The sequence below is a fragment of the Orussus abietinus genome, unplaced genomic scaffold (assembly GCF_000612105.2).
Source record: "Orussus abietinus isolate OABI.00-Male unplaced genomic scaffold, Oabi_2.0 scaffold30, whole genome shotgun sequence".
NCBI lineage: Eukaryota > Metazoa > Arthropoda > Insecta > Hymenoptera > Orussidae > Orussus > Orussus abietinus.
In genome coordinates, this window is record NW_019394276.1 from 911,592 (window position 1) to 936,845 (window position 25,254).

The 25,254-nt window shown below is 47.5% G+C and overlaps 1 protein-coding gene across 1 annotated transcript in view; it reads right to left on the reverse strand.

The window, feature by feature from the left end:
• Positions 1-5,202: 5,202 nt before the first annotated feature.
• The window catches only part of LOC105701602 (CUGBP Elav-like family member 4), a 90,543-nt gene continuing 70,491 nt past the window's right edge, over positions 5,203-25,254 (reverse strand). The window contains exons 5-13 of the mRNA XM_012428466.1: positions 25,025-25,168; positions 24,337-24,430; positions 21,478-21,633; positions 20,390-20,491; positions 16,093-16,170; positions 9,714-9,731; positions 9,424-9,582; positions 5,723-5,907; positions 5,203-5,282 (exon numbers count right to left, since the gene is read on the reverse strand). Coding sequence (XP_012283889.1) covers positions 5,780-5,907; positions 9,424-9,582; positions 9,714-9,731; positions 16,093-16,170; positions 20,390-20,491; positions 21,478-21,633; positions 24,337-24,430; positions 25,025-25,168 — 879 coding nt within the window. The 3' untranslated portion in view covers positions 5,203-5,282; positions 5,723-5,779. The remainder of the gene's footprint in view (positions 5,283-5,722; positions 5,908-9,423; positions 9,583-9,713; positions 9,732-16,092; positions 16,171-20,389; positions 20,492-21,477; positions 21,634-24,336; positions 24,431-25,024; positions 25,169-25,254) is intronic.

Sequence of the window (25,254 nt, forward strand, 5' to 3'; positions counted from 1 at the left end):
GAGGGAAAGAGAGAAAGAGAGAGAGAGAGAGAAAGAGAGAGAGAGAGAGAAAGAGAGAGAGAGAGAGAAAGAGAGAGAGAGAGAGAAAGAGAGAGAGAGAGAGAAATTCGTGAAATAGGGAGAGGTTACTAGGGGAAGAGCGAGTGTCGTCCGGAGATGGATTCGAAAGTGGGTGGTGGGTGGTGGGTGGTATGGTTGCGGAGGCCGCGCGCGTCTCGCTACGTGGTTGGTCCACGGCGCGGGGTGTCGTGGGTGTGTACTACCGTGAAACGTGTAAAAAGGTGTAAAAGACGGGGAAAGAGAAAAAGAGAGGGGCTGATGTGGTCTCTGGGCTGTGTGGGGTGGGGGTGACGCGGGATTCCGGTGGGGGGCAATGATTGGTCCCGGAAGAGATCGAAACGAGGCCGGGTTCTCTGGTTACCGCGAAAGGGCGACTCGGGCCGGGATTTTCCGAGGGGGCGTCGAAACGGACGAGAATCGAGTCCTGTAATCCGTCGCGACCGGTCGGCCATTAAACGATCGGCGTAGAGGCGCCCAACGTCCGGGTCGGCAAGCGGCATCGCGACTAATTCAGCCTAAACCGGTGGCCTAGCGCAAACGCAGCTATTATTGTATCGATTAGTGGACCTCGTAATTCCTATGTACACCTTTTAGAAATAACGACGCTGTCTCGACGCGCGTTGCGCGCGCGCGCGCGGATCGGGGCGCGGGGTCGTGGACGAGCGCGTCAATGTGGCGATTTATTACAGGGCAAGGGGAAAAGGGGAATCGAGGAGGGAGGAGAGGGAACGGCCTGGACCACCCGAGTGGACCGGGATTTGAGAGAAAAGGGGCCTTCGAGAGCGGAGAGGAAAACGTGGAGGTGGGACGCTCGAGCGGGTCGATATGGCAGCCGGAGGCTGGAGCGGCGACACGGCCTGGAGGACTCACCCTTTATTTCCGGCAATTGACGTCAAGAAAATTTACCCCGGACCGTCTCTCTGATACTTTCAATCTACGCCGATTCAAGGTTTATCCCGAAGAACCCGGAAATTCGGGGGTTCTCCAGAGGCCGTGTCGCCGCCCTCCTCGACCATGGACGCGGGACCTGGACCCTGCACACGTGATCGCTCCCTAGATGTTCTATGACTAGAATAAAACAGAGCAAACGGCCAATTCCCTCTCTCCCTCTCTCTCTGGCTGCCACGTCATGTAAAAAGTTAAATACGAGCTCGTGTATGAGGCAAAACGAAGTCAAACGAGCAACAATGGGGTGCAACCAAAGCTCGGCAATTGTCTTCGATTTTTCCGGTATTTCACCCGAGGCTGCCGACTTCCCTCTATCAAGATTCATAGTCTCTGGTGATTTCGAACAAATGCTAATTAATGCGGCATTTGACTAGTTTTGCCTTATATATCCTTAGCGCTCGGATGTGTACTCGACTTTGGGCAGCCAGTCGCCATATTGGGCAGTGTCGTTAATGCAATCCGAGGGAAAGAGGGCCACCCTCTTTTTTGTCTCTCAGTGTGGCAGCCACAGATCGATTTGTAGGGTCCAGGTCTACATTGAATCCTACGTCCATGGTCTCGATTCTCCTAGGCTTCCTCCCTGGGAGAGTCGGCCATCGCGCTTACCCACGAGTACGTGAACGCGCGCGTGCGGTGTGTGGTGTGTATGTGTGTGCGTGTACGTCGAGTAAGAGAGACGGCAAAAGTCACGGACCTTAGTGAGAAGGGCGTCTCCCGTACTTTTCTCCTTTACAAGTTACGCAAATAATTGCAAAACATACCCTGTTTCCTAGAATCACCGACACGGTCGACGCGGGTCGCGGTGCTGTGACTCGGCTCCTGCGGGACCTCCCTGCTCGGCCGTCGAATTTTCCCCAGATCCAGGGAACCCCTGGAACCACCCTGTTCCCTGGACCCACCCCTTTCTCTCCCGGCCCACCCTCCCTTCGCAGCGGATGCTGCGAGTCTCGCGCGCGCGCGACCGACGGACGCTCCCTGTGTGATCTGTCTTATCTCTGCCAGAATCCAGAACCCCACCGCCAACGGCGAGTTGATCGTTCGTTATCATCGTGTCGTGTAAAAATAAATTCAAAGCTGATCCTCCCCCGATTACTATTATCGTTATTATCCCCTTAGAGCTAAGAATATCCTCTTACGTGGGTGTATATATACATATACACACCTTCATATAGCAAGATGCACACTACTCAGTTGTAGCAAAAACTTCTTTGGGTAAAATAGTTTTTGTATCGTCATTATCTCCTATTTATATAATTAGTATAGGTTCTCGTTATTATCGCTATCATCATTATCATCGTCAGCTCCCCCTGTCCATGCTCCTCGTTATCATTATCATTATTATTATTATCATTAATCAATTACCATTATTAATTATCAGTGTTATAATTAGACGTGTGTACCTTAAAAAGCTTATTTTATAGTGATATTATCAATTGGTGCTCGCGTAGAAGCATTTCTCACGGTGTGTGTACGTGTGTGTGTGTGTGTATGCGTGTCTCAACGCGCCGCGATTCGCGTGAACGCGTGCGAGTCGCGTGTGTCGCTTTTTACGTGACTTCGTCCGTATGCGCGTGCGGGCGTGCATGTGTTTCTGTGTGTATACTGTACGTATGCAGTGCGTCGTCCGACTAGCTTTTTCGGGTGTATGGACATTTTGCTTCCGCCGCGATTTCCGGGCGAACGGACCCCCTACCGATTTCTCGCCCGCACTTGTGTGGGGTGAAATGACACCCCTTATCGTCGACTAGGCTTCCGGAGCCGGAGGAAACCGGGAAATCGACTCGGCCCTCCGATCGGGGGCGACCGTCCACCCTGGTCCGCCATCTTGCGCCTCCGAGTCCGCCACTCGGGTTTGCGGCCCCGCGAGGAAGCTGACCTGGCGAAAAGACCACGCTCCCTGTATTTTGCGTATCCTCTACGTTTACGACTACGGGCTACGTGCTACGTAGGATTACGGACAATTCTAGAATCTCTCTACGCTGCTTTTACTGTGCGGCTGCGAAGCCCCGAACCCTCCCACCCACCCACCCACCCACTCCCCGACTAAGTGGATCTAGAGTGCAGAACTGCGATGTGCAAGACCCGCCACGTGAGACTGCCGAAACCCCCAGCCACTCCCAGCAGATTCTAGTTAGCCTGTCGCGAAATAGCTCTAAGCAAGCACCCCAAAAATGGCCCCTTGGCAGCTCGTCCCTTCTCTCTCTCTTTCATTCATTCTCAGGTCCACGGACGTCGACTCGAGACCGGACGCCATTGTGTGTAAGTCCTTCGGACGATGAGATCGGGGCGAGACAAAAGCTGCAAAGGGGCATTCTTGACAGTGTGTTGACATCGGCATGACATGACGCACCTTCGACGCACGCGCAAGCGAGATCCACACTGACAGTCGCACCACCACGCCATGACAAGTGACAGTCCCCCAAAAAACTCGCCCCAGCCCTCTCGTCCGAGAGCTCCTTACCGCATTAGTCTGAATTCACGTCCCTCGTTAATATATAAAGTTAATTTTCTAAAAATGACAAGAATATATGTGTACGTACGCCGCGGTACCGTTTAGGTTATGCATATGTATTAAATTATCGTTATTACTTTATATCCTTCATTAGTATTGTTACGTGTGTTATGTATATTATCTTCGTCGGCGCGATCGGCCAGGGTGCCCTCGGGGCCTCCTTCGCGTGCCTCCGCCATCTTGGATCGCCCCGGGGCGCGCATGCGCGCAAGACAAGGGCACGAGGGACGAACGTCCACGTGAGCGGATCTCGTAAGCGGGTTACTTTTCTCCTCGCCCGATACGTAGGTACATTATAGTGTGTGTATGTGTACAATATTTAAATATATATATGTATATATATAGATGTATGTATATATATATATATATGTATATCATAATCGTAGTCGCGTTACAAAGCGGCGACTAGTATTTACGTCTCACTAACTCGCCCTTCCAGTCCCTTCCCCCTCTCCGGGCCACGACCTAATAATTCATTTACGCGAATTTAGCTAAAACTATAATAATTTACTAAGTCGCTAGGTTGTTTTCCTCAATCGTTACAATATTACCTTCTTTATATATTTATATATATATATGTATATATATGTGTATACACGTGTACAGATGTATATACACATATACACTCCTCTCGGTAGTAATATTAGTAGTTGGTACTTTGGTTGATTATTCCGCTAGTTCGGAGTTCTCGCCCCTGTACCTCCGCTCTCTACCGCACTCTACGGTTAAGTATTCATCTTGCCGGCCCTACTTCTGATTTCAGCTCCAGACGGAAAGTAAGGTTAGGAAAAGAAATGGTACCGTCGATAGTCAGACCGACCAGCGACGTCGCGGACCGTCGTCTGGACCGACTTTGTCCTCTCCTGTACTATGTGTCTCTTGACTTCTGTTACGAGGTAATCCGGATCCCTTAGGCTTCGCGGACAGAGGCTACTTCACTTAATGTGCCGTACCCCTTGTTTCCCGTTTCGTTATCAATAATATCCTTTTTTTATGCGGACTGCGTCCGACGGTGGTACCGTCTTTGGACTGGTACCTTCGTATATCGCGAGTACCCACGACGTCGGTCGTCGGTCGGTCGCTGATCGTCCAAAATGAATCCTCCAGGATAACGAGCCGTTCCTGGGGACTCTTAGTCCTTTTGCAGTGCCCATCAGGAGTGCTTCTTGCAGGACCTCCGGGTCGCCGCGCGTCGACCGTACGAAGATGCCTCGAGAGACTCGAGAGGACCATTCGCGCTCTCTAGATTCTTCTACCGTGACGTATAAAACCTACTTCGACTGGCGTCGGAAGGATGTTAACACTGTAACCCGTTAGAATTGGCTGTCGAGAGTCCTGGCGCGGCCATTTTGAATTTCTCCCGCACTCTCGCAGCGACCAACTCGATGCGGCCGCTCGGGGTGGGTAAGGTGTATGTGTGTTTGAAGGTGTGTATGTGTGTGTGCGTGAGTGTGAAGTCTTCTTTCGTCTCTTTCTGTCCTTTCCGACGTGCTGTTCGAGTATCTGACGATCGAGGATCATTCTTCGACTGAGTGATAGGGCTCGTAGAGTCCGCCGGCGGAGGTCCTGGCCTCGTCCTGTCGACGACCTCTTCTCTGCGGTTATGGCGAAGCCTTTTCCTGACTACTGACTCTCTATTGACTTCCTAATAATTAACTAGCTAGTAGACTAGATTGTTACGGTGGAGAGCGTTGTAGCGGTGATTCGAACTCGTCACTCCTGATCGTCGAGCGTCCAATGGGCTCGCGTTGTCATACACCACCTGGACACACAACAAATCCCGATTAATGGTCCACCCAATTAATCGAATCCCTTCGATCGATACTTCGACTTTCGGGGACAAGGAAGGTACATCCTTACTGATGGAAATCATTTTTTACGTCAAGCTCCTCGTGCCAAGAAATGGGAGCGAAACGAAAAGTGAAACGCTTATTTACCTTCCTCTATTTAACGGCTAATCACAGTTTATATTCATTTTCTTATGTCAGGGTCGAGAGAATTTCCGTATGTACTATCAGTAGTGCAGAGGACGTTATTCGTTCCGTTAATTATTGACGATTAATGTAGGGAAAAAGAGGTTTCACGCCCAAGGGGGCGTATTTCCTTTTACCATGGTTGAGTTATTTTTCTGCCTGTGTGAGGTTAAGGTACTGAATGGTTAGGTCGGAGTAATCGTTCCCAAGTTATCGTTTCATGACTCACTCTGTAGGTAATGACGTAGGGCGCGGCCCGACCAGTTTGTCTAGGCTAGGACGTGGGTTAGTACGGCCGGTTTGCATCCTTGGGCCTTTTAAGCTGAACCTTTAACCGTTTCATCCCTATTTGGAAGCCGTTCATCGCCTGGATCGCTGCCTGCGCGCTCGCCGGATTGTCGAACGACACGAAACCTGAAATTAACGAGGAAATTTAGCCCCAAGTCTGCGGCAACTTACCTGCGCCCCGACAATGGCGCCGCCTAGCGGCACGGGGCTGAGTTTCACCCCCAGGAGGGAAGTGTCCTAATTGCGCCTTAATTTGCGGCCCAGAAAATGGCCCGGCAGGATGGGGAGGCCAAATTCGCTATCGGGGATAAAAAGTTTTAATGAATGTCATTATCGAAGTAACCCCGGTAATGAATCCGCTAACTCGAAGACGTCCCTGGGAGGTTCTTCGCCCGATCTCGACTAATTGTAAGCCAATCTCGATCGATCATCCCAGCCCTTATTGTCAATCGAGTTATTCGGCAAGCCATTGTCGAATCTCGAGACGAGGGGGAGGAAAATTGAAAAAAATTAGCGGGGAAAAAAGAATTAAAGGCTGAAAAGTGGAGCGATGCACACTTTGCTGCGGGACGCCGTCCTGCACCGTGATTCTTTTCTTTTTTTTTCCCGCCCCCTCCCCCTTAAGTCCTATTTACGTCGCACCAGATTTTAATTAACTCCATCCCGAAAGGAAGGTAAAAGTTCCGGGGATTTTCTCGAAAAAGTTGCTGACCCCAATTAATATACAGGCTATTTCGGAATTAGTCCCGGGACTTCAAGTCGAGCTCCCTCCTGCCGGCGGAATTCCAATTACCCGTTAGAGGCTTCTAAATTCGAATATTAATTTCGACTTTGCCATCGGTAATGAAAGGCTTTAATGAACGTTTAATCAGGAATCGGCTTAAATTAGGTTTTAATGGGAGAGAGGAATCGGTTTCGTGATAACGAACCTGCCGAGGCGGAAATATGCCCAGGACATTTTCGCCCCTGGACCGTCCGAATAATCCTTAATTAACCGAAGTTATTAATCGGGAAATAATTACTTTAAGTAACGCGGGCCGTTAAAATTAGGCGTCTTTAATTGGGGTAGGGAGTATTCAGCGCGTACGTAACGTTCGAATTGTAATTATAGAGGAGGGGATAAATCTGAAAAGGGAATCGGTCGAGGAGGAATTGTCACCAGCTCGAGGACGTGATAAGAGCAATTATCCGTCGTATCAGGGATTTTAACTCGAGCTACCACCATACGGGGGAAATTCTAATTGGCCGTTAGCTGGTCGAAGGTTCGAATTTTAAGTTTCGAAACCGTTCTCGGGAATCGGAAGTTTTAATGAAAGGCTTTATCGAAGTTCTTAGGAAGGGAAATCGGCTTCCCGATAACGAAGCGACCGAGGGAATAGGATGTCAGCCAATTTCGACCGGCGAAGCTTACAGCTGATCCAATTTTCGAGTCGTTGCTCCCCCGCGAGGGAAACCCCCGTTGAAAATTTCCCCTTTGAATATTTCGGGGAGAGATTGAATATTTCCCCGAGATTTCTCGCGATTCTGGGGCAGGGCCGCGCTTCGAGGCATTTACCCAAATTTATTTGAGAACTGCTCTTATGCCTCGGATCGAACTGCTCTTTCGGCTCATCAACGAAGTTTACCCGCGATCTCACAAAGGATATTTCCTTTACGCGCGATAGGCATTCGGGATGTCAGCTCGTATCATAAAGGGATCGTGATTCGATGCCAAGGGCGTCCGTGGGTACGATATTGGAAGATACGAGGAATTCCTGCTTCCTCGGGAAAGATCCTCTCCCACTATCTCCACTTTTCCAGCCATGTAAAGCCCCAGATGGATATTTGACGTTAAATCGAGCCACGAAAGAGCCCGAGACCTCTGGGGGAAGAGATAACATCGGGAATAATCTCACGGGCTCGGGAATCTTATGCATGGAACTACCTTCGTAAATCCCCCTTAATTTACCGGGAAGGAACCCTCGGGAAAATATTCTCACCTGGAGAAAGGGATCCAATATGTACGCATTTGTCGCCACGACCTCCTAACGCGTTTCCTAAATCCACATATGAAAACGTACCATTTTTCGCGCCGTTTTTCCAGAGCAGGGAAGGCAACCGGGTCACTCCGATAAGCATGCCAAATAGAAAAGCAGAGGAACGTGGTAGAGTTTTGCCGAACTACAGGGAGTTCCTGTTAGTTACTTTTCAATAAAGTATTACCGGCAACCCATGTACCGTGGAAATAAATTCTGCAGGCCTTTTTGCCTCCATTTTTAAGGAAGATAGAGACGCGTGAATCGTGAATTTTGTAACCCCGTGTATGATTAAAATTTGAGGTTCGAAAATTATGGAAAAATTGCAATTTTCCTGGGCTTGATTGGAAATGATCGAATGGGTCTGAAAATCGGCGAAAAGATCCAATCTGGTCGAGAGCCGATCGAGATTTTGTGTTAGGAGATATTAGACAAAAATCGCTAATTCGACAGGCTTTTTCGCGGATGATCGAATGGGTCTGAAAATCGGCGAAAAGATCCAATCTGGTGGAAAGCCGATCGAGATTTTGTGTTAGGAGATATTAGAAAAAAAATCACCAATTTGACAGGCCTTTTCGGGGATGATCGAATGGGCCTGAAAATTGGTGAAAAGATCCAATCTGGTCGAGAGCCGATCGAGATTTGGGGTTAGGAGATTTGTAAAAAGTCGCAAAATTGGACAGGTCTCGCCGGGGATGATCGAATGGGCCCAAAAATTGGCGAATATACCCGACCAGATCGGAAACAGAACGACAGCCGTGAAAACTTCCAATTATCCACGTCTGGGTCTATGGATTCGCTCGGATGCGATTAATCAAAGAGACGTTAGCGGCCCTTTTTATTTTGGTTTCCACCGCGTAGTTCGGTCAAAAAGGCTCCACGGTTTCATTGAAGTTGAACGGCATTGAAGCCGCCTTCGCGCATGGCGATACATGCCGGCGTACATGGGGTAGTACATATGTGAACCGAATATTTGTTGTCGCGAGAACCTCCCCGTAGAAGATCGTGGAAGCCTCGCATTGGACGTCAATGTTCAATAGGAAATCGCACCGAAAATGTCATACTTCCTGTCACCCCATGGCTGGGGAAAAATTCGAGGAATAATCAGAGCCGAAAGGATCGATATCTGCATACGGCATAACGCCCGTGAAAGGACTTCGGGAATATCGCGCGAGGCCAGGACCTCGCCTAGCTTTATCCTTTATCGCGAGAAGATCCTTCGGGGAAATCTTTCATCGTCAAGAAAGCCACGACATAAAGTCATTATGACTCCCCTCGAAGAGGTGGGTGCCCGATTAATATTTTTCACGGTTATTTATGACGAAGCTTTCCAGGAGTGACTGCGCAGGATATCCCGAAATTCCGATTCTTCGAGGATGAGGAACCCAGCGCGGTTTCTTTTTCTTCAATTCCTCATTGAAGAGGTACACGTTGGATTTGTATTTCTTAGAGAGTATCGATAAGATTGATTTGTCTTTTTTTTTTTTCCCCCAGGAGATTCGATGGATGGACATTCGTCCCCGGGGTTGGTCCCACTTCGTCGGCGAGTACTTCCTCCACGTTGCTTAGCTCGAGGTCGCTGTCAAGAAAGGTCTCTCGTCGCTGCCTACAATGGAGGGTTACTTACCGAAGCACTTGCTCTGATTGGTGGCTCGGTCGATGAAGACCTTCGAGGAGATGACGTTGCCAAATGGCAGGAACATCTGCATAAGCTCGGCGTCGCCGAACTCCTGGGGTAGGTGGTAGATGAACAGGTTGCAGCCCTCGGGTCCTGAGATAGAGCATCCTACCATATAAATCAGAGCACATCTAAACATCTAAACTTGAAGTATAATACTCAAGTTAGAATGTTAGTCGTGAAGATGAGTTCTGTTCATTGCATGATCCGCGTGATTCCCACGATCCCGACGACACGGCTCGGGTACATCCGGATGTCTCGTACAGAGAAAAGAAATTAATCTCTGCAGACGTGCAGACTCTAACATGGCGAACAACGTACCGGAAAACTATTTTTTTTTTTCAGGAAAATTACACGCCCTATTAAAAAAGCAGCTGAAATAATTCTGATATGTTATACCGATTATTCGAGGGAAATCTTATCAATTGTTGTACCCATTCTGAAGTTCAGCAACGGAAAATTGAATTCGATCGACGTCGAGTTGTAATATCTCTTGCTTTTCTTTTTTCTTTTCTTTTTTATTTCTGGAAACGGGCTCTGCAATTTGAGATGAGTGAACATTTTTAACTTGACAACGCGAAGGGTAGAAATCATTTCCGTGCCAATTTCTGAGTGCAATATTGCTTTCTTTTCTGTTTATGGAGCACCGGCGATGATTCGTATCATTTATTGTTGCGAATGGGTAATCCCGGTTATTTGATCCGAATATACTTTGATTGGGACTAATGATTTTTTCCTGTGTACGTAATTCGCCATTTTGGAGTTTTCGTTTCATGACTTCGATTAAATCCTTTGCTCGATACGATATATATCTGGATATCTCCTTCGAAGGCGATGACGATATAATACCAAGCGGAGCGCCGTTGACTCGCGACCGGAAACCGCGAGAATGATCGCTCATGAGAAAAATGACTCTCTTAATTCTAATGAGGTGAGAATGATCCGGCGTGATATCGAGACCGTCGATGAACGGGAGGCTCGAAGAACATCCTGAGACTCGTGGCCCTTCCTCGAAGATCTCAAGACCTCCGAGGAACACACAGAAGAAATTCATTTGTTGCATTGCTCGACTCACATTTTTCTTCATTTAAAAAAACCAACCTGACCGAATCGAATTTAATACTTAATGCTTCAGTTAAATTAAGTTAATCTTTGACAATACTACAGCCAATGAAGCGAATATTTTTCTAAAATGCACCGAATTACTGTAACAATTGGCGCGATCATTCGCAATGTTTAGTCAACCAAGGAGTGATTAACCAAAGAATATTCTTATGTTAATCAAATATTTGGCTCTCTACGACATGACTCTGTTGGTTAAATCGATGCAAAATTGTATTTACTTAATTAGATTGTTTTCTGCGTGTTGGACCTCGAGATAGGGCATTGTCATTTTATTCGTTTGCTGATTTCCCGCGGTACCCGATCGCGCTTGACGTCCCGCTCGTCATTAACTCCGGAATGATCTCACTGGTTCAATTAACGTTGAGTATTTATACTTTCAAAAATACAGACACACAACACCGGGATCACAATACAACGAGGTGACAAGGGCGGGAGGGGCGGTGAAATGGCGGTGGGTGAAGAATGGTCATGAGTATGATGCGAGATAACTAATTCTACTTCATTCCTACCTACGGCGAATTGACTTACAGCTAGTTTCGGATCGATTTATCGCGACCGATTGATTACTTTCGAGAAAATCGAGATCCTCGTGCCGCTTCGACTGGTCGGAAACGCATAAATTAATCGGCAGGGTGAATTTAAATGCGATTATTAAATTAAAACTCAGCATTTGCATAAATGTCACTTCTCAACAAGTGACACTCGAAGGGTCGATATATCCTCAATTTTTTCCATTTAATCCCAAAAGATGTCTTTTGAAGCTAAACGACAGCCTTAACACCATGTCACCTCGAGCACATTGATTAAGGGAAAAGGAACAGAAACGTGAATCCCCAAATAAACTGTATGATTAAAATTCTTCAGTTCTATCCAGATTTGGCAAAATTTCCCATTTGACTGAAACGACCTTATTATGTATTTTAATTTCTGAGCGATAAAGTCATATCTCTCGGGGGGGTAAGATGATAAAAGATTGCGATAACATTTTCCCAAGTATTATCAGGTCATCGAGAAAATGGAGGCAGGTGGAATTGTGTCTTTCTAATTGGATTTTGGGGGATTACGAATTCTCGCAAAAAATTAGAACGACGGCTTGTCAGGAAAGGAATCTAATCGCGAGAGTTAGGCTTTTGAAAAATGAAAAGGATCCCTTTTTGAGGGCATCAGCCGGTCGGAGCGAACAAGGGTTTCGGGTAATTTCGCTAAACTTTATAACTCCCGGTCCGATTAGCGACGATTATCGCCGGGAAACTTGTGCTCCGGGTCTGCTCCTCGCTAACTGGTGCATTTAAGTAATGGGATAGCTGCAATTCAACTTTCGAGGGGCCACTAAGAGAGACTGGGATGGCGCAGTCCCTGGTCGTCCCGGCCTGGGCCATTTCCGGCCGGATTGCCTTAGATTTTGCAAACCCCCGCCATGGGACATAATTGACCGACATTGGCTGCCAGCCGGGGCGGAACTGCCGGAAAGTCAATGTCGAGCTCGATTACTCGCTTTAGATTTTGCAAACGCTCGCCACGGGACATAATTGACCGACATTGGCTGCCAGGCCGAGCGGAACTTCCGGAAAGTCAATGTCGAGCTCGATTACGAGCGCTCTTCCCCCAATTAGGCCTGACCTAGGCCAACTTGTCGCCGACTCTTCTCGCACATTTGCGTCTTTAAGGTGACATGAAAGTATGATATGTACGTAACAAAAAATGAAAATATTTATAAATCTTTTCTCCAAACTGGGTGCATCGAGTCATCTGAAACCTTAACACGTGATTATGGAGGCCCTTAGGAATAACGCGCTGCCGGTGAAATTTCTTTTTTCGAACAAAATTTTCCACTCATTTCGGACAATGACCAAAAAAGGATATATATATTTTTTTATTCGAAAAATTATAATTCACGGGCAGCGCGTTCTTCCTTAGAGGCTCCATAATCACGTGTCGAAGTTTTAGATAATTTGGTGCATCCGGTTTGGAGAAGAGTTTCAGAAATATTTTTCACTTTTTGGCATGCATATATTACACTTTCATATCACCTTAATATCCGCTCTAGACCTCTTTCTCGCGATTGGACTTCGATTTATGCCGATGGATTCGAGTTCGAGAATTTTCCTTCCTAACTTCTCCTTCCCAGAGACAGCGACCAGTCCAACTCCGACATTTTGAAGCCGATCACTTCGAGCAACGGACACGATTAATCAGAGAAGTCAAAAATTCGACCCTATTCAAAGCCTCTGATTATACGCCTCTATATAAATTTTGGGGTAATATAAAGAAATTTTCCATACAATTGAGTCCTTTGGAATCTTTTTGCTTCCGTTCGAGCGACAGACGTGATGATTAGAGGATTTACAATTTTGATCCTACCTAGAATCTCTAGCCATAGGCCTTTAAATCGGCTTTTTGATAACGTGAAGAAGGGCGACTTTCGTACGATTATCCCACTTTAGAAACCCTGTTTCTTTTGTGTCCTGTACCCTGTCCCTTTTGTTGCTTGAGGAATATGCATTTTCGCTGGAGCTTGATCGGTACTCGGTTTTGACATCGAGAACAGCCGACGCGACAGAAAATGCAACTTGGGGTTGGAAAATCAAACTTTATTTCAAAGTAGATTAACGTTAATTTCGCCCTGATGTCTGGCCGCAAGAAATGCCTCTTTCTTCTCCCTCGTGTGCAGTTTTAATTTAATTGGCGAGCCGAGAGAACACCCGGGAGGTCGGGCCAAATGATATACCGGTACAAGCAGTCCTGCTAATGGAATACCTAAATTTCATCCTATTTCATCCTTCGACGAGTCGTTACGAGGCGGAGTTTCCACGGGCGTCCCGATGAACATTTGCAGTTTCTGAAGCGTGGTAAGCTCCGAATCGAGCTTTCCCGCGGTGGCGAAACATCGGTTGCGAGTTCCGGCATCGCGGATGTTGATTTTGGAACGAATTTTCTCTCATGACGGACGGGAAGACTGGACGTGGAAATATTAATTAACGAGTCACGGTAGGAAGAGTCGGCGGTCTTAAACGTCGTTGATTTTTTATTTCCAAAAAGAGAAGACCCCGTGAGAGGAGCTTTCCAGACCCACTGCTCGGAATTGCAGTTTTAAGGTGACGTGATAGGGGATTTCTATCAAATGGCGTCAGCCAGATTCCGCGGATTCGGTTCTTTTTTTTTTCTCTATCTCTTCCTAAAAAGAAGTATCATTTACGATCTGTCTGGAATTTTATACAATTTATTATCGCCATTTGGTATTTTTAATTAATATTGTACGACGCGGCTGTCGATATAAATGTAAGCGCCGGTAACGTGGCGCGCTGCTTCGGATGGTACATCGGAAGAGTGTGTATTTACCGGGAATGTTTAACATTTTCGGCGCCTATCACATCACCTTAAGCCGAGTTAACAATTGACATTGCAACACTGACAGCATAGCCAGGACACAAAATGCAACGGAAACATCGAGTCTATCGACGAGGAACGTGGACCCTGGAGATCTGGATCCTGACGACGGAAATCCCTGTCAATAAGAAATGGGAAAGAGGGAAACGGTGGGAAAAACTATACGAGGCCACAGAGAATAAACGTAGACACCGAGACTCAGAGTACATCATATAACACCGAACAGCAAGGGGACTATAATTAGTCCGGACAATTGTGTAAACGGCTCGAAGCGGCAACGATAACGAAAAGAACAAGACAGCACCATGCAAGATGTGCCATGATGGATATTCGGATGCCGGGACGCGCCGACCATTTTTTTCATCCCCTAGTCCACTTAATCCAATATCGTTTCAATCGAATCCGGAGAAGCGAGCGGATCCGATTTTCCCCTATTGGCCGCTTCCGGTATCGGCCGAGCCGAAATTGCCTAAATCGGTCCTTGCCAGTCCCCGAATTTTACTGTCAATTCCGTTTTCCGGTCTGAAAGCGTTTCCCCTCCTTCGGGCACTGGCAATTCCCAAAATCTGCAATTTCAATTTCAGCCTCGCTTCCTCCCGTCCGACGCGCTTTCTATCTTCCTTATAAATCGTCCCGAGAATCTGGCGAATTATTATCCATCGATTAATTATTTCCCAGGTTATCGTTACTTCTCGTCTTTCGTCAAATGGGAAAAATCGATGAAAATGTATATCGGCCGCGAGCAAAGATAAGGGAGGAGCAGATATAAGCCTGAGGAGGCTAGAAGAGAGAGATCAACGATGAGAGTTGGGCCTAACGAAGAGAAAGACGAAGGATGGAAAGAGGCCGGAGCCGAGAGGCAGACAGAGAGGGAAACACTGTCGTGGTAAACTTTCCATTATCCTGCAATGTAACAACGGGTCGCCGCCGGGCCGTAGCGGCAAAGTAATTAAAACTTTCGTTTTATTTGCATTATCTCATTGTAAGGCATCGTATATTCTAATAATGGTGAGTTGTTAATTGCAATTAGTCGCTGGGTGCGCCTTGCACCTTCGGTTCCGCCATGGCGAGCCTCTCTGGACCTCGATTGGCCGCCCATGGCGGTTTCCGCCCACCCCCGTGGCCTTCTTACGTCAGATAAAGACCGAGGTGTCATTGTAATTGTAATTTCAAATCTTTTCTTATCACATTTTCACCTGAAGCGGTGCCTTCGTCCAATACAATTGCGAGTGACTTACGAGATTGACACGTTAAAATTGCCCAGAATTATTTGGGGATCGTTGGGTACATTCGTCATTGGTTTTTACATCGTAGGAAGAAAAAGGCGCATAATAACGTATTCCTGGTGCAGCCATAAAGAGGGAGAAAAAAGTCAACGAGATGAAGGCAGTGGAACGAAAGTCCCGAATCCAGATTCTCGAGGTCCGTTCAAATTGGAGAATGAAGAATTTCCTCGGGGTTTCCTTTGGAGAACCTCGCGTTCGCACTTGGGACCATCGAATTGGACTTACTGAATTGCATACACTCGTCCATGACCTGAAATTAAATACAGGAAGTCGCGACGTCGGATTTACAGCGCACGAGGATCTCTTTATATATCTTTCCACGTCCGCGCGTTCATTCCGCTTCTTTGAATCATGAAAAAAAAAAAAAAAGAAAGTAGTTTCCACCTGTTGAAGATCGTATACGCGCGCAGAGCAGAGATTCCGCGTTTCCATAGCGAACGGTACAATAATTACCGAGAAATTATGGGTATTTAGCAGAAATTTCCGTCTCTATAACTAGAACGAGTGGCCAGAGAATTGGAAAAATCTCTGCTTCAGTAACCAATAAAGAACAGCCAGGAGTATCGTTACTTCCAGGGCACCATAGGATCTTTTCCGTGAGAAACTTGACTCTTATCGAGCACGTTATCATATTTATTATATTTATTGTATCGATCGTCGAGCGTTCTCGCCTAGGTGGAAGGTGTCCAAACGGTCCTTCTACGAGGCAAAGAAGGAGCACGCGTATCTAGACGATACAGGGCTGATATTACGACACGATCACGTACAACCATACCCGAATACAGTGAACAACTATACAGTCGAATAGAGGAGTACTTACCTTCTCTCGGCGTGGGAGCAACTGCTGTCATCGGCTGAGGAATGGCTTGAGGGAACTGGCCGTAGACGGCGGGATAAGCTGCGACAGTAACAGATAACGAATACATAATGAATTCTCACATCTAGCCACGTAGCATGCTTTGCCGGGCCCTATTAACTCTGCACTCTGTTCCCCATGAGGTCTCGTCAACCCCCGAATTAAGGCGCAAGGAAATATTAAGAAAGACGCCCATCGAAATGACCAAAGTGCCCAACATTTCAGTGCTAACCATAAAAGAATGAATATCTTGAATGCAGATCCAGATTTTAACCATGGCCTACATTAACCATAACCTCCCACCTCTACGTGGAACTCTTAACTAAAGTCAAAATGGTATCTGGGATTTTTCCGCAATTTTTTCCCACTTGAATGTCGTTCCTGTTTCGCGATGTTCAATCCCAGTTGGTGATTCCTGATTATTGCGTTTCGGGTTGATCGTTTGATTGTTAGTCATTTTTCCAGGGGTTTTATTAACCTCGAGTTAGGATTTGACGAGGGCTGTGAACGATTAATTTTGAAAGGTGTTTTTCCCAGGACTTTTGTAGATTTCGGTGAACGCGGGCTCGAATCTGAGGGGGGCTTCTTTGGTACCCTTTTTCGGTCCTCAGGGGTATTATTAACATAACCCTATCAGAGGGCGTTTTTCTGTATTTATTTGTTAACCAACGAGAATCTCCCTTCCGAGCTTTTGGGAGTCTCGGCTGGTTTGGTGATGTTTGAGTCATTCGACACCGCTTCAAAGCCGGCCTCGGTTTCCTCTAGAGGTTTCATGTTAAAATGGGGCATCGATCCTTTCCTGCCTCTGTCTATTTTCCCCCTACTGTGAAAATCGAAATGGGAAATCCGACGCGGTCAGCCGCTTTGACTCGGCTCCCTTTAGAAAAAATCAACGGGGACGGATCGAAGACCGAAACCGAAATGTTGCTTTTCAGCTGATCCCTGGACTCATTTGGCTCGACTCTGCCTATTAGCAAGACAATACCATGACACAAATTAAGTACCCCGAAGTATCTCGCAAAATGGCCATTTGTAACCCTTCCCCCTTTCCATTAAAATCCTCTCGAAATTTTCCACGGCTTATTTCGACAATTTAAATCGGTACAGTGGTTCCCTACGTACAATCGCACGGTAATTAACTGCATAAAAGTTGGAATTCTCATGTTTCGCGACTTTCTTACGGATTTTCTCTTGGCAATGCAACGTGACTCGATAGCGCCATTTCAGTCTAGGAATATCTGTGAAATCCGGCGGAAAATCGACGCGGAATTTAATTCCTCCTTCGGATGATCACTCAAGGATCGATTGTTGGTAAAGTTGGAGGAATTGGCAAATCGGGCCGAGGTGATAATTTTAAAGGAATACTTATGTACGGCTTTACGTGTTTACTCGCATTTGCATTTCCCTCAAAAGTTATAGGACGAGGTTTCGCTCGTCCAACTTGTCGGTCTCGGTTACGGATATTCCTAACTCAACGTTATCAGGATACCCGCTTTTTCCGGAAGTTTCCGGCACGAGCTGGCTGCGGCTTTTCCTTCCTCGTTTCCGCGTCCGCGTTATTTGACACCGCTTCAAAGTTGGACGGCCGCGTTGTTTTGCGGAGGAGGGTCCTATTAAAATAGGATACCGATAATTATGCGACCCGCGCACTCGCCGTTTCCATTTAACTTTCGGAGCCGGTTAACCCATCATAGAGGCTCAGAGAGGAGGCGCAATTATAACATTATTAATTATTCCCCGATAATGATTAAAAGTACCCGTGGCTGATATCTGTTTGCGATCGATTTGCGCGCGGCCCTCCCGGCTGATGGATTTCGTTTCGCGGAATTAATTATTTCCGCGTAAACATCCGCTTAATGTATTCCGATTGACGAGTGCTCCGATCCGATTGTCCGATGTTTCGTCCACGAGTTGTCGCATCCTTTCCATCCGCGAGAAGAATCACGCCCGAAAAGCTCTTCCGTATCTACAAGCGTCCGCATTTATTTAACATTCCTAAGTCTAAAAGCAATAATCCATCAAATTAATTACTGACACGTATCGTTAGGAATAATTCAAAGAAACGGCGATTAGAATTCTGTTCGAAGATACCCGTAATTACAGACATATCTCAACATGCCAAGCAATTCTTAAAGCCGTCGGACCTAAAATCATCTAGACCATTAATCTGTACAATATAAAAAAAAAACCGGGACCTCATGTATCATTAAAAATTCTTGATTGTTGCTCCCGAATTAAAACCTGAACCTATTTATTGGAAAAATAATTCCTGGTAACATAGTACCAACATATTGAGTTTATCTCCTAGTAATTTGTAATATCATCCCAGTGGGTAATGTTCCACCAGTACTAGCAAAGTACTCTATTGGTTTACTGGTTCTTGCTGGAGTAATACCCATCTTCAACCCTTTTTTCCGCGGCGCTCCTACGTTTCCACATTTACCTCGCTTCGGAAAAAACCAGGAGTCTCTTATCACTCCCCCAGCGAGTGCATAGATTACGAGTAAACGTCGAGTGAGAACACCGACCATCGAGTGACACACTGCAGCCATATCGCGGAAGCACTGTGGCGCCCTCTCTGGGCTCGGTGAGGCAGTACGAGCACACATGCGACTAAGGTACCAAAACTCCATGCAAAACACGACGAATGCGATTCGCACGGGCACGCGAGTGCACGGGAAATCGAGTTTCTCCCAGCAAAGAGGTTAAGCGTTCCGTAAAAGCGTGTAATCGGCCCTACGAGCGACCCACCCCGAAAACTTCCCCGTCCCATCGACTCTTCGGCCCCGGAGTGAAGTACTCCCGATGAAGTTTGCGAAGTGCAGCCCCGGGGGCCCTTTGAGAGCCGTTCGCCAGTCAAAGTGCCGAAATGGGCGAACCATGGTGGAGCTTCGAGGCGGATCGACCGGAGGGACGGAGATCCACGCGATTTCCGATCGATCGCCTCCGACGCTCCCCACCTTTGTGGTCCCCAAGGAATACTTTCTTTGACGTGGTCCGGGGATTTTTTCAATCCCACCGCGCCTTTGATATGCCGGGGATTCTTTTACCCTGTGTAGTTCCCCTGATTTGCACCGCGGTATCACCAAAGGGCTGGTTATCGGGATTCCGGTGGAACTGGGGATTATCCACGGTTTGGGAAACTATTTCCGAGCTGGGTGGTTGATTCTTCTTGTGGAGGAGGGGGTGGAAGTTTGAATAAGTGGGAGGAGAATGGATTTTTGCTGGTAATTGTTGTGTGTAGGGGGGATTTGTGGGTGGGCGGCGATGATCTGGGTGCTTTTGTCTCGGATGTCGTGGGTGATAGTCCTTAATCGACACTTACTGAGAGATCGGCAAAGGGAGGATTGTTGGAAGTGTGGAAGAATTTCACGTCATCTACTGTCTGGATAATTTGTGTGGGACATTTTGTCTAAATATTTGAATAAATGTCGCGAGGTTCAACGAGTTTAGCGGGCTATTGTTACGTATTTGTGGCTCGCGATAATTCCGCCGTGGGGGGTAATGATTTCTTTTTGCCTTCGGGATTGTCAACATCAATTGCCACTCGGGGGAGGTAACGTCACGTGCAGGAATCGTTCTCGAGAATATTCGTAACAACCTGTAATGTGTGTGAACTCGGTGGGAAAATATTTCCAAAACTCGCCTGTCCACGTTTGGCTGCACTTTTGGAATGCATTAGCATTTTCAGTTATGAATTTAATTGTATTATCGTCGGCACGGCAGTGTATCTGGTCGAGACGATAACATGCGACCTTTCTACACCTACGCGTTTTAAATTCCTGTTTCCCGTTCGGATATTTCAGAGAAACGAGGACGAGGAAACGCACCCTTGACCAACCAGTGATCCACGATCATCGTTAATAAAAAAAGACGTAAATCTCCTTCAGCAAGTAGAAGATCCACTCCTTTTTTCAAAATCTCTTCTCAGCCCTTCGACCGATCCGGTAGGAAAAAATTCAACTTTCAACCATTCGACTGGACAAATGAAAAATTTCGTTCGACCGAGTAATTGGCGCATCTAATGTCGCCCTAAGCGTAATTGAATTAAAAATTGAATTATCACGTGTAACAATCAAAGTTCGTGCCTGATCGGGAAGTCGCCATTTATACGTACCGCGATAAAAATCAACAATGTGGAGACAATGAAGTACTGGAATTAAAATCCCCCGTTTATCGGATCAGGGCTTCCCAAGTAAGATGAAGCGGACATATGGTAGAATTAACAAGTATAGCGATTGCAGATTAGGCATAGACTTACCGACTCCAGTGTAGGCTTGCATCCCAGGATACGCGGCGGCGTGCTGGAGTGCCGCCTCCCCGTTGGGCAGGCCCTGGGCTGGAATGGACAAATGGAGGGCATCTACACTTCAGTAAGCTCAGCTCTTATCAGGGACGGGCCTATTCTAAGGCCCCCGTCGCAGCCCCGGTCCAATCTATTTCGCGATCTATCAGATTACTCGCGTCTGGTCTCTCTCTCTCTCTCTCCCCTTTCCGGGAAACGCGAAATCCTCGTCCCCGAGGACAGTCCTCCGAGCTTTCAAGCTCGGGAGAGCCAGGCGAAATTGCTGGATCTTCGGAATGTAAGAGGTTGACAGAAAGGAGGGGCCAGAGGTACGGGGGGTCGCAAGCTCCTTTGAACCGCCGATTATTAAGGACCATTGCCCCAAAAAGTGGACGCGATAGTGCCCGCGAGTTAAATATACATCCTCGAGTCATTTACTTGCCAAACTTCAGGCCGTTCCATGTATTTACTCCCTAAACGCGGTCGAAAACTATCCAAGGTAGTCGTAAAGTCGCCAGTTCGTCCTTTCGTGCAGACGCGGCGATTCCAATATGGCCGTCGCCTGTTTAAACCCCTACCTCGACCCTCCGCCCTTAAATACTCCTTTAATAACGACAAATTACCTACCCAAGATCCTCAAATTGCACGAATTAATAACTTTACACGGAATCTCAAGAAATGCCCCCGTATAAACCTTCAAAACCCCTGGGGAACTCTTAAAAATAGCCTCGGACACTCTGCCGCGTCTTTTCGTGCAGACGCGTCGGTACCAAGATGGCCGCCGCCGGCTCGAGGAGTTGCCTCGACTCTTCCCGTTGATATTGACTTCCGTGGACACATTTTGACCAGCCGGGGTACTCAAAGTGCAAGATTTTAACTAATTACCTCGGTCTCTGCCCTTCCCGTCCGTTTTACTCATTTTTTATTCGAGAGAAATAATCAGCTGGCCGTTTCTTTCCCGTCCTTGGGCGGGTTAATCCTCGGTGGATTCGGAGCATAACGAAGAGGCGTCGATTGGCCGGAGCTGCGCAGGGGCGGAACTCTGCGCCTGAGTTGATACTCACGTCCCGCGTAGGTCTGGGGGATGCCGTTCGTGTAGACGCCGGGGTCGGAGCCGGCTGGCTGTCCGTTCGGCGTCTGCGCCGCCATGTTGAAGTTGGGCATCGTCGGCGAGGGTAACGACGGGATCGCTCCGTTCACCGGCTGCCCTGTACCGGTACCTACGACCAAACCTGATCAGTACACACGCGTTAAGCACTGCTCTTTAGCACACTGACGCTGATCTTAAGCTGATGGTGCGACGTCCTTTGGACCTCGCTCGCCAGGACGCCCTGGACGCCGCTCACGACGCCTGGATTTCTGCTCAGGGAGAGGAACTCTCCACGGTCGGGTTGATGGATTTTTATGGGAATCTCGGCACACCGAATGGAAACTCGACTATGTACATCATCGTACACTGTTAAAAAACATATTTTAATATCGAATGTTTTAAAAAGACACGGTTTAATAAATTTACCCCCTCTGGATTATCCACTAATGGATTTTAATGGGAAACTCGACTATGTTCATCATCGTATTAAAAAGAAATATTGGAAATTCGCAAGTTTCATTCAAACACGGTTCAATAAATTTCTCCACTCCTGGATGTACTTTACGTACACGCTCTTTAATTTTATAGGCCGGCTTGAAGTGTTCCCGATACAATGGCAAAACTTACAAACTTGTTCGTGTGTCTACTACCGCTGGGTGCTACAAAGTTGCATCAAATTATGGCTTCAACGAAATTCTGGGCACTAGAGTGTTGGAAATTTATAAGCGTATTATACCGGAGTTTTCTATTGATTGTAAGAATTTCTATTAAATATTATTTAAATATTTCTCGGACTCAAGGATGTCGCACGATGCTTCTCCGCCAGTGCCACCGACACTTGTAATCTTCCGATTAAATTTCTTTAAAAATAAACTCATGTAAACGATCGTAAGATTAAGAACTGATCTAAAAACTGTGCAAACAGTGCGTACTAAATGACTTTCGAATATGAAAATTTATAATTTTCCCCCGATTGCAATAATTGCAATAATTTCCCAAGATTGCAATAGGGTGTTATAAAATCGTAAATTGACCGAGAATTTCATAATAAACGTGTACTAATTCGCTATTAGGACGTCAAATCTATAATTTTACTGCAACCTTATGTACTAAAAGTGTATGAATTGTATGAATTTTTTTAACAGTGTAGGAGGAGAAAACCGAAGTACGACTCGGCCGTTCTTTGAGGGCTCTCGTCCGAAAGAATCTTCCGTGGAATCGCCGGGAGCGATCGAGTGCGCTGCAGTTCGATTTAAGTAAACGTCCTTACGGTCGCGATACAGGTAAATTCAGAGATACCATTTCCGTCGGGTGTAGCCGGAGGAAGAGGAGGGGATTTCAGTGCGGGGGATGACGAGCGGAAGCGAACGATCGGCGGGGGCGGAATTACGAGGATGTTGGGAGCATCTTCGGGGCGAGGGGTCGGGCCTGGGGGTCTTCAACCCCCGAACGGCCCGGAAAGTATTGCCGGTCGTATTTAGCGAAATGCGATGGCGATGCGTCGTAAAGTTAAACTCCCGCGACTTTGCGCCGATACACACAATGTATGGAAGTACACGTTGGGCCCTCTTACTCGGTCCCCATGGGGAGGTCCAGGGGGTCGAGAGAGACGCCCGAGGAAGCATCGTTTCCCGGGGAATAAAACTGCGGTAGTAATCTAAGAGGGAAATAAAATATTATTTCCCTATCAAACGGTATTACCTTCCGCCCGAGAGGAGCCCGATGCGGCCGGGCGACGAGAGCCGATTTCCGCCTTTATTTTACTTGTCTCTCCTCTCTCGACCTATCTTCGACCCTCTATTCCCTCTCGTACCTCGAGCATTCGATAACGCTCGACGACGATAACTCGCCCCGGAACTCGCCTATGAATTTCTCCCCTAATTCGATTCCCGATTCCGGCAGGACCCTCCACGATGGACCAGAAGATGAGAGATACTTTTCTCGAAACCGAGTCTTCCCGGGATTGGACTTTCCCCGATCTTAAACGCGGAGGAAATTGTAAACCTTTCAACTAACCCTTCTAACAAAATTCCCCGATTCCTAGTCTTCGTCTTTTCAAGGCTTACGAGAATATCAAAGGCGCTAAGAAATTTAATCGACCAAAGGGATATGGGGACAGATCGCCTCTTATCAAGTACGCGTCGAAATTAAGAAAGCGAGGCTTAAGCGCTAAAGAAATAAATCGTCCTTCTCGGGAGGTTTGGAAAAGTCTGCGACTCGATGGTTTCCATGTGAGTCGAGAGCGACAGAAGGGCACCCTTAAAGAAGAGACCTCTAAAGCATCGAAAAAGGGAGACGAGCGCCTTGACCACGAGGGTTCTATGGCGGTCCTCCACCCTTGGCGGAGAGGTTATGATGGCGGTTTTTTGCGTAGATACGCTCTGATTTGTTAACTAATCTAAATCTAATTCTAAATTAACGCTACGGTATGGATCGATCGAGGACGACCCAGGCCCTCCGCAATTGGAACGTCGAAATTCCGGGGAAAACGCCGATTTTCGGCGCGCCCCCCCGTCCGACCGAGTGCGGCGCGTTCCGCGCATAAATCCGAAGGAGCGGCGGAATCCGCGAGAATGCGGATCCTCAATTTTCGGGGATTCGTTCGACGTTATCGGCCACGTGGACGACGAGTTTGCTGCGTTTCGGGGAGGCATTCCAGCCGGCGATTTTCCCGGCAATGATCGCTCGTCGGGATCGTTGGGCGGCCGGAATTCCGCGTGCCTCGGGGCCCGCGGAATTCCGCGTGCGAGTTCTCCGCGCTTGCGGGGTCCACCCTCGAGGAACACGGGAAATAACTCACCGGAAGTCGGCGGGACGACGGGGTTTGGCATGCCATTGAGTGCATGGGGCAGTTGTCCAGCAGCCAGTGCCGCCATCGGATTGATGTACGTTCCCTGGGCAGTCGCGGCGGCCATAAGCGCCGCTTGCTGCAGCAAAAACCACGATATTTGCATCACAAAGGACACTCGCCGTTGCCCCGGGATATCGCCCGGTCCTGGCCGAGCATGCCCCGCGATCGATCGGGAATCGATTCCTCGATAGGGGGTGCATCCGGACCTCGCGCGCCAATTTCGCCCACCAGCCTCCGTGTCGTCGAATGCACTTCCCGAGAGGGTTTTATCCGGGATTTTTATCGGGAATTCGCGAGAGAAAAAAAAGGAAAAAAAAAAAGAGAAAGATTTTTCGAGATAATTCTGAGATTTTACGCGGGGGAAAGGGTTGCAAGACGCCGAGAGGATCGCGCCTCTCCTATCAAAGAGAAGCATATCGAATTACCAAGAAAGGTCCTGGAAGACGTTATCAAGCACGGGGTTGATTACCGTTACCGATGTCACGGGTAAAAAAGTGATATTCGACATGAAGGGTACGAACCGAATTACGGGGCATGTCGCATGTCTTAAGAGATTCGGCAGAGGTCCGCGCCAAGTGCGTTTTAGCGAGGGCTCAAGACTTGGCGGTATTTGCGATGGTTATTGATAGATGAAGGTATGGGAAAAGGAGGAGTAGGATTTTTCACGTACCTGAGCGTACGCGCCGTACGCGCCGAACTGGTTGAAGACGAAGGGGTTAAGGAGACTCATATTCCCAGCCATTTGCTGCATGCGTCTTAGCTGTCTCTCTTTCTCAGTGTCTGCAAACTTTACCACTAAGCTGGATGAGGCACCCTGGAAACAGGAGAAGAGATCGACATCAGAGAAGAGGTCGAAAATTATCAGCGGAGGCGATGTCATTTCTTCCCCGATGTATAACC